At 44.0% G+C, this 13,030-nt stretch overlaps 1 protein-coding gene across 2 annotated transcripts in view; it reads left to right on the forward strand.

The window, feature by feature from the left end:
• The window catches only part of FUOM (fucose mutarotase), a 96,656-nt gene that overhangs the window by 65,715 nt on the left and 17,911 nt on the right, over nt 1–13,030 (forward strand). The window contains exon 5 of one of the 2 annotated variants that reach the window (XM_030203193.1): nt 5,985–6,062. In XM_030203193.1, coding sequence (XP_030059053.1) covers nt 5,985–6,062 — 78 coding nt within the window. Of the gene's footprint in view, nt 1–5,984; nt 6,063–13,030 lie in introns of those variants that run through there. The other variant, XM_030203192.1, reaches the window with a different exon arrangement.

A 13,030-nucleotide genomic window follows, 5' to 3' on the forward strand; every position in this document is an offset into this window, starting at 1 on the left:
CGCCTTCGCTATGCTTCTGACACCCCCCCCCCCCGTGAACTTTGGACGTCCTTGCAACGGACTTCAGTTGGAGACGTCCAAAATCGGGTTTCGATTATACCGATTTGGACGTCCCTGTTCCGATTTATGTTGAAAGATGGACGTCCATCTCTTTCGAAAATGAGCCTGTTAGAGGTACACAGTTAATTGGAAAGGAGGAAGGGGACTTGAGTTGAAACACCTGATGGTGATAGCCCAACAGATACCAAATCATAGCAAAGTGACACAACAGTAAAAGTATGGTAGAAAGAAAAAATAAGAATACATACTGCTCAGATGTCACTCAGATAAAAGAAAATGTCCACTCAGAGCTTATACACTAGGCTAAAAGTGATGGTAGGATAGTGCTAAACAGGAGACAGAACCTACAAGAGACACAAAAACAGCAAAGGTAGTCCAGGAAGGAGGAACAACTAATGATGCAAGTGTAATATTTTATTGGAGAAGGACCCAACTTTGCCAACTTTCTACAATAGAATTCATCAGTCTACAAATACATAACAAAATGTTAAAATTAAAATCATACACCACATGAGATCAATATATAAGAATAAAAAACATCAGATTTTTCAGTAGGAAACATAATGAACACACGGTTGGACACAATCTCCCTAAAATAGACGAAAAAGATATGTGTCTATGTGTCTGTCTGTCTGTCTATCTATCTATCTATCTAACATATAAATTGCGAGTGACTGTACTCACCCGCAAATGCGCAGTAGAGACCGAACGTTCAAGGAGCAACACTCCAAACCCCGCCTCCACCAGCAGCTCCTGTTCCTGTACCAAACGTAATGCAGCCAATAGGGAGGGGAGGGGGCGTGGAAATTGGAGGTGGACGTAATGCAGCCAATAGGGAGGGAAGGAGGGGGCGTGGAAATCGGAGGAGGACGTAATGCAGCCAATAGGGAGAGAAGGAGGGGGCGTGGAAATCGGAGGAGGACGTAATGCAGCCAATAGGGAGGGAAGGAGGGGGCGTGGAAATTGAAGGAGGACGTAATGCAGCCAATAGGGAGGGAAGGAGGGGGCGTGGACATCGGTGGGGGAGGGAGGGAGGATGGAGAAGAAAACCAGGATGTAAGGGCACAGCAGGAACGATGAAGTGGCCGAGGCAACAAAAAAACCCGCAGCAGAAACCAAGCAGGGATCAAAAAACGTTCTGGGGCCAACAGAAAAAGGTAAACAGGTGCATTCACTCGCAGCACACACACACACACAAGTCCTGCTTTGCAGCATGAAGCAAAGACATAGCTGTCCCACCCCTTTGCCTCACTGAACAGCACGAGTCAGCAGAAGGGGCGGAACAACAACAACAACATGTATGCGGGGAGGGGGGGAGGGAGACCGGCATGCGACTGAAAAACGAGCCTGCCTTTCAAACTGCTCTAACAACTGCCTAAAAGGAGACACTGAACCTCCACTGCCACACAGCTCCAACAACTGACTACAAGGAGACACTGAATCTCCACTGCCACACAGCTCCAACAACTGCCTACAAGGAGACACTGAACCTCCACTGACACACAGCTCCAACAACTGACTACAAGGAGACACTGAACCTCCACTGCCACACAGCTCCAACAACCGACTACAAGGAGACACTGAACCTCCACTGCCACACAGCTCCAATAACCGACTACAAAGGAGACACTGAACCTCCACTGACACACAGCTCCAACAACTGACTACAAGGTGACACTGAACCTTCAATGAGACAGGGAGTACTAACAGCTCACCAGCACTCTCTCTCACTCACACACACAGAGACACACATGCACATACACACTAGCTGCTCACTCTCACACTCACTGTCTCTTTTTCACAGAAACACACTTCATTTCTCACTCACTCTCACACACAGACCCACACACAATATTCTAAGAAGGGGAGGGGGACAACAAAAAAAACCCTGATTTGCAGCTATAACAAATGGATATACAGAGCCACTGACCACCAACACTATGAGAGCTCACTCTCACGCTGTCTGTCTCTTTATCAGAGAGAAACACTTTTTTTCTCACTCACTCTCTGACCCAAAAACACACGCACCCAATCAAACAGATAAACGGCAAGCAACCAACTCACCTGCAAATACGCAGTAAAGTCACTCAGAACGCTAAGAGTGTAGAAGTCCAAGCCCCACCTCCACCAGCAATACAGTCCAATACGGAGGAGGGCTTGGACATGGGCGTGGAAATCGGAGGAGGAGGGAGCAGGGAGGGAAGGAGGGGGCGGAACTGAGGGAAACACGCTGGGGGGGGAGGGCAGGGGAGAGAGCAGGGTTGGTGGACCGGGGGGGGGGGGGCATAGGAAAACAAAAATCTAGCCCGTTGTTACGGGCTTAACGGCTAGTCTATCTATATCAAATCAGAATAATACTGTGAGTATAAATATACATTAAACATATCGGAACTTGACATAATATCAATTTATGCTATAGAAAAACACAGGATGTCGACCTAAAATGTAATAATCTGCTATAATACAAATTTATAAAATACTGTAGGATGAGCCATAAAAGCAGATTTAAAAAGTGAATGAGCAATGATAAACTTAAATGCTATAATACAGTGGTTCCCAAACCTTTTTGGGACACGACGTCCCTAGGTGCCACATTTCCTCTCAGGTCTCCTCCGCCCTGCTCTGCCCCCAACACCATGCCCAAGCCCCGCCAACTGAAGGAGTCCACTGCCTCAGGCCTTTGCTTGTTCAGCAAGCAAATTGGTGACATGTTTCAGTCACCAAAGCCAGCATTCTCACACATGCCCTCTTTTTCTTCCTTCTTTCCATCCAGTGTCTGCCCTCCCTCTCTCCCCACTTTCATCCAGCCTGTGCCCTCCCTCCTTCCCCCACCCATTTCTAACATCTCCCCCTCTCTTCTCTTTCCTTTCCATTGATGCCAGGCATCTCTCCTGTCTTCCCTTCCTTCTTGCCTAGCATCTCTCCCGGGTTTTCCCTTCACCTTCCCTCCTGTGCAGTATCTCCCCCTGGTCTCCAGTTCCACCTTTCCTCCTCTCCAGCATCTCCCCCTATCTCTCCTTCCACCTTCCCTCCTTTCCAACATCTCCCTCTGATCTCTCCTTCCACCTTCCTCCCCTCCAGCACCTCCCAATCTTTCTTTCCACCTTCACTCCTCTGTGCCCAGCATGTCAACCCAATCTCTTTCCACCCTCCTCCATGCCCAGCATGAGCCCCCATTTCCTCTCCCACATTCCTCTATGCCCAGCCTGTACCCAATCTGCCCTTCTACCATATTCAGCATGCTGCCCCCACCTTCCTCTGTGCCCAACATGTTTCCTTGATCTCCTCTCCCATCTTCCTTCTCCTCAATCTCTCCTCCCACCTTCCTCCATGTCCCTAATGACACCCTGATCTCCCTTTCCCACCATCCTCTTTGCCCAGTGTGTCCCTCTAATCTAATGTCCCTTCTCACCTTCCTCTATGCCCAGCATGTTCCCTGATGTCCCCTTGTACGCTCCTTATGCCCAGCACGCCCCTTTGATGTCCCCTCCCACCTTCCTCAGTGCTAGTGTATCCCCCCTCTCACCTTACTCCATGCTCATTGTGATTCCCCCCGATCTCCCTATGCATCTTGCCTCTTTATGCAGCATGTCCCCCCAATCTTCCCTTTTCTATGCTGGTCTGATTGAAAATGGCAGCGCGGGGCCTCGGAGCTCCAGTGCATGCTAGGCCTCCTTCAGTCCTGCCCACTCTGACGCAGTTTGTGAGGTCAGAGGGAGGTTGGACTGGCAGACATTGACTGAGCATGCGCATGAGTTCCAAATAGGCTCCACGATGCTATTTTCTTTGTGCAGCTTCCATCACAGTTTCCGGGGAGTAGGGGTGAGGATTCAGATAGTGTTCTTTTCCTGAAAGCTGGTTCTAGTGGAATATTCTAGTGGAATAATTTCAAGGTGTTTTTTTTTGTCTGTGAAGTAACTCTGATTATTCCTACCATATTTCTTCTGAAATACAGAAGTGGAAGAAGGGTTCTGAGGCTTTTTTCCCTTGATTATTTTTGTACTCCGCTGAAAATATTGTGATAGCTTTACGTACTGCGAACTTGTTGTGAAAATGAGTATTAGAAAAAAACATTAAATGAACTTTGACAGGAAGGTGTGCATAAATATCTAGTAGTAGAGGAAAGAGCACCAATTATCCTTTTGATATCGAAAACTGCTGTAACATCACTGAATAAAATACAAGCCATCAGTCAGTTTGCAGTTCCTGAACTCTCATAGAGCTTTGAAGTTGTAGACTAACCTTTTAAACATCTTGAAAAACTGGTTGTACAAAGAAAAAATACTCCTTCATGCCCATGAGGTAATTTATATATATCAGTTTATGCCAAGATACTAGATTCCTAGAAATGGAGGAGTAATGGGCCTTATAGAAATAGATTATTTATTTATTTGTTACATTTGTATCCCACATTTTCCCACCTATTTGCAGGCTCAATGTGGCTTACATAGTACCATAAAGGCAATCGCCAAGTATATACTCAAATATAAACAGATATTTTTTGAGCCCCCAAAAAACCCATCAAAAATTGCATCTTGGTTTATATTCGAGCCTTCCCCCTTCCCCTTCTGGTGTCTGGCCTTCCTCCCCTTCCCTCCGTCCGCCGTGATGTCTTACATTCCTTCTCTTTGCTTCTTCTGTCCCCTCCATAGTGTCTCTCCTGCTCTGCTGCCGCCCCTAGAACCAAAAGAGCTCCCACATCCTTCTTCCTCTTGAGCATAAGATGCCCCCATCCCATACCTCCTGTAGCCCCCCTCCCCGGGCCTACCGTACCACCTTGGTTGATCTAATGGTGAGTAGGGAAGGACAAGAGCAATCCCCACTTGTTCCTGGCCATGCCATCTCCTTAGTGAAAATGGCTGCCATGACTTCCAGTGGCAGTCTTGCTAGATTGCCGCTGGAGGTCATGGCAGCCATTTTGGGATTGCAGCCAGTATGAGTAGCCACCTATGCTGACTCCAATCATAAAATGGCTACTGGGACTTCCAGCATCAGCTAGGTCTTGAGAGGATAGCCTCTGTAATCTTCAAATCTGCAAGGGAGGGAGCAGAGGGAAAATGAGTGATAGCGTACTTGATGCTGTGGAGGTTGGCACATCACAGTATTGGTGGTCCCAGAGGCTGAAAAGGCTGGTTGTCACACATAAAGGGAGCCATCTGTGGGGAGAAAGGTTGGGGGAAGGGAGTGGGGAGTGAATCAGGAAGGAGGTGAGAGGGTGATGTGGTTGGGTGAATCCTGAGTACCTCAGAAGGGAATAATCGGGGAGAGTGCTTTGGATGATGGGTGGGTGGGTGGGGGAATGTATCAGCAGATATGGAGGACAGAAAATGCACCAGGGAGGTGACAGGATTAGGTAAGTGAATGGGGGAGTTGGGGAATGGGTGAGTACATGATATTGTGTGTGTGTGTGGGGTGGGGGAGGGAGTAGTGAGTGCATCAGAGAGGCATTGGGGCAGGTGAGTGCATTAGGGAATTGAAGTGGGTGAATGGATATGGAGAGAGGTGGAAAGGTGAGTGTTTTGGGGAAACTGGGGACATAATGTGTTAAGAAGATAGGAATGGTTGATTTCATTTGGGGTATGGGAAGTGTAGTGAGGTGGGGGTGGAGCAAATCAGGAGGGTAGGTATTGATTCCTATTCTGGCAGCTAAAATTTGGAGCTGGCTCATTTATACCATTTGAGAAGCATGCTTGAAGCCACCTCTGAGATAAGAACAGTACAAAAAGGTGAAAAGAAAAAAAGAAAGAACCAAACAGATTGATGTACTGGGTAGTAAGTTCCTGGGATCCTCATGATTCTTGTTTTTATGCTTCATGTCCCATTGTCTAATCTATGCCGATAAACATTTTAACAATTTTACATCTCTGTTCTTGACTTTTGTGTAGATACTGACAGATACAGACTCAGTGCTATTTATTTTTCAGACAATTCTAGAAAAAGTGGAAAGATTTGCTTTTTATGAACGGTCAAAAAAGGCTTTTGCTGTGGTGGCAACAGGGTAAGTGATAATGATTTTGATTTATGTTAACACTGAGTCTTGCATAGGTGTGCTGATGCAGAAAGATTATTTGTTTCTAGGCAGGATTTGTGTGAAATACAGGAAAAACAGAACTCACAGGTTCTTAGTTTGCTTGTATCAGTAACTATTTCATAGGAGTTGAGTGGCTTTGTGCAGTACTGAACCATCTTTTTTATCTGTAGATAGGAAAATTGATTGAGGCCAGCACAACCTAGAAGCGAAAAAGCTTATTGTAACATGTCCTCAAATAAACCCAATGCTTTTCTTAAGAAAAGAAGATGCTGGTACTTACATTCAGGACTCCTTCCACGCATAGTCCTGCCCCCTTAGGTACCCTGTCCCCTAGCAGTATCGTGAATCTTATACTGGTCCCTAGAATAACATACTTGCTGTGGGGAAAATAGAACATATATCAAAATATACACAGTTTCTGTAAATCCCTACACAGAAACTACATGCTAATAGAATTCATCAGTTCAATCACAAACAGAATATGGACAGAGCCTTACCAATTCAGAATATGGGATCATAAATTAGGAATAGAAATATGCAGATATATAAAAGTGAATTTAAAACCCTAAGAAACCAACCTCTGGATGCAGTGCAATACTGGGGAAATAAAAACAGAAATGCATTTACTGTGCTTCATATTTACATTCTGTAAGCTGACATATTTGAATCACTAAACCAAAGGTAGAATTACTTTTTCTACCTTTGTAATCTCAGCCCTAATTTAACAACTGTCTTCCCCGTTGCTGGATGGGAGGGTGGGAGAGCGTTTGGCTGGAGGCGGCCACTTCACAATTTCTGGGGGTTTGGGGGGGGGGGCGGCCCCACCCCCATCACTGGGTGGGAGAGGGTTTGGCTGGCGGCGGCGGCGGTGGCCACGACGTTTTCTGGGGGTTTGGGGGGGGGGGCTGGAGACCCACTGGACCTCCAGCCCCCGTTGTTCGGGCCTTGGGGCAGGCTATTTGACAGGTTTGGGCTTTTGACAGCCCAGACCTGTCAAACTAGTGCAGGAGGATTGTGCTGAGCGCATGCTCGGCACAATTCGCCCGCACTTCTACATGATAATCAAAGATAATTTCGCTGCTTAGATTTGCATGCATTATCTTTGATCATCTATGCAGTAAAGCCCTGCGCTGTTCCAGTGCTATTTTTAGAGCGCTGTTTGGAACAGCGCGGGGCTTTGGATCATGAGGGCCTCAGTGGCTCTAATATAACACTTCTCACTCCACCTCACACTAATTTGCCTGCTCTCTATCTCCTCTCAACCCTTTTCCCAGCATCAGTATATTGTACCTTCTGACACTCTCTCTTTCTCCTAGGCTCAGTATAAGAACATAAGAGTTGCCCAATTGGGTCAAACTAAGGGTCCATCTAGCCCAGTATTCTGTTTCCAACAGTGGCCAGTTCAGGTATCAAGTTCCTGGCAGAGTCCCAAAAAATAGCAAGATTCCAAACCTTTTTTAAACCCAGCTAGATTAACTTCTTTTACCACGTGTTCCGACAGTGAGTTTCAGAGCTTAACTGCTTAACTATATGCTGAATGAAAAAAAAATTCTCCTATTTGTTTTAAATCTGTAACTTCACGGAGTGTCCCCTAGTCTTTGTACAGCTGAAGAGACCTAACTTCTTTAGCCGTTCCTCATGTGAAAGTTGTTCTATCCTTTCGGTCACTTTGGTTGCCGTTTTCTGTACCTTTTTCAATTCCAACTTACCGTTTTTGAGAAGTGGTGAATAGAATTGCATGCAGTGCTCAAGGGCGGTAATATAGAAACATTATGATATTTGTTTTATTCTCTGTTCCTTTCCTAATAATTCCTAACATTCTGTTTGCTTTTTTGGCCACTGCTGCACACTGAGTAAAAGATTTAAATGTATTGTCCACAATGACACCTAAATCCTTTTCCTTGTTGACGACTCCTAATGTGAAACCGAGTATTATATAGCTATAATTTGGGTCATTCTTTCCAATGCGCATCACTTTGCACTTGTCCACATCACTTTTCTCTATACAAAAAGTAGCATCCCATCTCTCTCTCTCTCATTCCCATGTTCCCAGCAGGCACAGGAGACGCTGGGTCCTGATGGAAGGGAGAAAGCATTAATAGTATCACCACTGTTCTTCCAGACTACTGAAAAGAGAAGATACTGAAATAGTTTTCCTCAAATTAAATTATTATTAGTGAATCTTTATGGAGTTTGCGAGGATTCTATATTTCTGTATTCCACCTGTATACCACCAGGTCACAAGTGGTGTTCTGGGCAGAGTCCAGAGTGGTCAGTCTGGAGGGTAAACATGATTGTCATTACTACAGGAACAATATGTTGACCAGGGAGGATTCTTCCTTTGGCAGGGCAGTATTGGAGGGGTTCTTAGTTTCCTCCTGCCCTGAAGGTAAAACTTTGGTACATCTCACTTGTCTGGACTGGTCTAGGAGAATAATAAGGAAGGTGAAATTATTTGTATCTGTTAATTTCTTTTTCTTAAGTCCTGCTAAACCAGTCCAGCACTGCTCCAGGCAAGACTGCAGCCTCAGGATGGTTGTTCAAGGGTATCCTTGCTCTTAATTCTGACTGTGCATATTAATGTGCATATCTAAGAGATTAGGCCTCTAGCAAAAAGTTCCTATGGTAGGTTTGTAGTTCTGGCTGATTGTTATGGTTGCTGATTGGTCTGAGTAATTTCAGCTTTGACGTTGACATACTGAGTTGTTCCAGGCTACACCACTCATTATATCAATGATGTCACTGGAAGATTTAGAGTCTCTGCCTCCATCTGCTGGTAAGGTGACTATAACCTACTAGTCTGGACTCAACTAACAAGACTCAGGAAAGGAAAGACGGCTGAGGGGAGACATGATAGAGGTATATAAAATAATGAGTGGAGTGGAACAGGTGGATGTGAAGCGTCTGTTCACGCTTTCCAAAAATACTAGGACTAGGGGGCATGCGATGAAATTACAGTGTAGTAAATTTAAAACAAATCGGAGAAATGTTTTTTCACCCAACGCGTAATTAAACTCTGGAATTTGTTGCCGGAGAACATGGTGAAGGCGGTTAGCTTGGCAGAGTTTAAAAAGCGGTTAAACTGTTTCCTAAAGGACAAGTCCATAAACCACAACTAAATGGACTTGGGAAAAATCCACAATTCCAGGAATAACGTGTATAGAATGTTTGTACGTTTGGGAAGCTTGCAAGGTGCCCTTGGCCTGGATTGGCTGCTGTCGTGGACAGGATGCTGGACTCGATGGACCCTTGGTCTTTTCCCAGTGTGGCATTACTTATGTACTTATCCTGCAGATGGTAGGATATGCATAATCACACGGTTTGACATTTATTCGAGTAAAATAACACATTTTAAATTATGTTGGTGATGTAATTTCTTGCTGTCATTGAGTTAAGTAAAATCACTGGCACTTTCAGCAAACAGCAGTGTTTCTCTATAGATTTTCAGATGAAAGAAGAGAGGATATCAGCTGTAGGAATCCGTACTGGGATCAGCACTGTTTAACACTTACATAAATGATATGGTAAAAAGGAGGAACTGAGCATATAAATGGCAGATGAAAGTTAATATATACAAGTGCACAGTGATGCACATAGGGAAAAATAATCCAAACTATAGGGAAAAAATAATCCTAATGCTAGTTTTCGTGTTTGGAGTCACCTCCTAGGAAAAGGAGTTTTGGAGTCACTTTGGAGTCACTGTGGAGTCATTGAACGTTTTTGCTCAGTTTTCCAAAATCTAGTGTAAAAATAAAAATTTGAACAAAAACAGGTTAAAATCATCAATTGAGGTTGTAGAGGATCGACTTAGGAGTATGTCAGGAAGTACTTTTCATGGAAAGGGTGATGGATCCCTGGAATGCCCTCCCGCAGGAAGTGCTGCAGACAAAAATGGTAACAGAATTCAAAAATGTGTGGGATAAACACAAAGGATTTCTATCTAGAAAGAGAATGGAAGCAGAACAAAACTTAGGAAATAAGGTCAGTGCCAGGCAGACTTCTATGGTCTGTGCCCTAATTATGGCTAGACAAATCTGGATGAGATGGAGTGGGCTTTGATGGCAACTTCAGTATTTGGGAAGTATGTCCAGTGCTGGGTAGATTTCTACAGTCTGTGCCCTGGAAATCGCAAGGACAGATCAAGATCAAGTATATTTGTATTATATTGTAGCACATACTATGAGTTTATCTTATTGGGCAGACTGGATGGCCTGTGCAGGTCTTTATCTACTGTCATCTGCTATGTTACTATGTAGCTCAATGTGCTGTGGTAATGAAAAACAAAGGGCCCGATATTCAGCCCATGGGCTTCACAGAAGAGAAGCAGCATCTGCCTACTATTGTGTTCTGGATCAAAGCAGCAATTGAGTCTACATACATTCTCAACCACAAAGTAGTACTGGAAGGACTCTGCGTGCATTCCTCCAGGTCACAAGTGGTGTTCCGGGCAGAGTCCAGAGTGGTCAGTCTGGAGGGTAAACATGATTGTCATTACAACAGGAACAATATGTTGACCAGGGAGGATTCTTCCTTTGGCAGGGCAGTATTGGAGGGGTTCTTAGTTTCCTCCTGCCCTGAAGGTAAAACTTTGGTACATCTCACTTGTCTGGACTGGCCTAGGAGAAAAATAAGGAAGGTGAAATTATTTGTATCTGTTAATTTCTTTTTCTTAAGTCCTGCTAAACCAGTCCAGCACTGCTCCAGGCAAGACTGCGGCCTCAGGATGGTTGTTCAAGGGTATCCTTGCTCTTAATTCTGACTGTGCATATTAATGTGCATATCTAAGAGATTAGGCCTCTAGCAAAAAGTTCCTATGGTAGGTTTGTAGTTCTGGCTGATTGTTATGGTTGCTGATTGGTCTGAGTAATTTCAGCTTTGACGTTGACATACTGAGTTGTTCCAGGCTACACCACTCATTATATCAATGATGTCACTGGAAGATTTAGAGTCTCTGCCTCCATGTGCTGGTAAGGTGACATAACCTACTAGTCTAGACTCAACTAACAAGACTCAGGAAAGGAAATTAACAGGTATGAATAGCCTCATTTTATTGAGATAGATTTGGGAAAGCCTCTGCCTATTCCTGAGTATGAGAAACTAGAAATGAATCTACTCTTTGGGGTCTGCCAATGTCAGAGAGAGGATGCTGGGTTCAATGGACCTTTGTTCTGTCTCGGCATTCTATATCTTCATTTTTAGGAGTCTTATAATAAAATAAAAATGTGTTTAAATTATAAAAGGCAGAATGCAATTGTATCTAAGGTAGAAATGATTCTAAAAAGTTGGACTTATTAATTAAGAAGACTATTCACTAATCCCTGGATTCTATAAATGGCATGTAAATTTCCATACAGAAAATTACGCACTATGCTGAGATGCATGTGCAACAAAATTGGCTAATGAGCCAGTTGGGGCCTATAATTGGGTGCTAACAATCAATTATTGGCGTTAATTGGCAACAATTTGGATTGTGTGTGCATCTTGCTAAGCTCTATCCTATTAAGATCCGTGGTCAAATGATAACATGCAACTCAAAAGGGGACATGACCATGGGTGAGTTTGGGGCATTCACTAAAGATATACACAGTATTACTGGATACCAGGGATCTGCGCTTAAATTATGTGCCAAGATTTACACTAGGTTTCAGTTGGTATAAAAACTTGCACCCAAAATTTGGTGCAGATATTGGCTGTAAGCACTATGCTATAAACGGCGCCCGACTTGGAGCACCATTTATAGAATAGTGCTCCATGCGGATTTTTGGGGCGCCATTTTTGAGTGCCATTTACTGAATCTAGTCTTATTTGTATGGTGTGCATAAGTAGTGGGGTTTTTCACTCGATAAGCAGGATTGAGTTAAGCACATGTTGTGATGTCATCTGACTGTGCATGGACAGAACTTCTCTCCCATAGCTCAGAACTACAGTTCAGAGTTCTGAGCATGCATGGCCCATCCCACATGTAGAGATATCCTCAGCTCTTCAGTTTCCTTTTTGAAACTCTTCCTCCATTTAAAATTCTTTGCTCTATTCCAATTGTTTAGCACTCTTTTTCTGCTCACAAATGAATTCTTTTTTGTTTTCTTTGAAAGGAAAAAATTTCTGTTGTCAAAGTTGAGGTTTTGACCTTGCCGAAAGTGCAGCAGAAAAATCCAGAACGTCAACACTCATTCCAGATGTCTTCTCTGTTTGGATCTGAATCATGCTGAAGAAGACTGCAAGCATTATACTTGAATGTTTTCTGAAGCAATTCCATGACCATTTAAAGGCTGAAAAAGATCTCCTTCAAGAGAAAAACCAGAAAAGTGTCAGTTTTGTGCAGCTAGCCATAACCCTTGTGCATACAAGTCAATTTCTGTGGATCGACTGTCAACCTCTTGGCAATGTGATCTGCATACTCCTGCTGTCAAAGGGGATTGCTGAATGAATCTAAGCAGAGAAAGGCTGACCCTGAAGTCTGCCAGGTCTCTGTAGTGCAGCCATCATCAGAGCATCTGCCAAAGCCTGAAAGGTAGAGTGAGGAATGGGTGGAAGAAACTACCTAAGAGGAATGTAATCGTATCAGCACAGTCTCACCTCAGGCTAAAAAGCAACACTTAGATTTTTCCACAGAGCTGCAGCCCGAGTGCAGTTCACTTCTGACCTGTGTGTAGAACTCCCACATAAAGTGCAAGAGCTCTATTCATCTCCTGCTCAAACCTCTGTGCAATTGACAACTTCTATTCTGGTGCTGGTTTCATTGGCTAATAAGTCATCTGTTTTGCTTCCTTCCTCTGTAACAATTTTATTGTTCCTGCAAAAAATATTCATTGAATTTGTTAAGGGGTACTGAAAGGAAGCATCAGCCAACAGGAGCCCTTGGAAATACCTTTACATTCAACTGGGAGTTACCCTTATACAGAAAGAGGATAGGCCTTCCCAAGATCCTTGTGATAGTGT

The sequence above is a fragment of the Microcaecilia unicolor genome, chromosome 5, assembly GCF_901765095.1.
Source record: "Microcaecilia unicolor chromosome 5, aMicUni1.1, whole genome shotgun sequence".
Classification (NCBI taxonomy): Eukaryota; Metazoa; Chordata; class Amphibia; order Gymnophiona; family Siphonopidae; genus Microcaecilia; species Microcaecilia unicolor.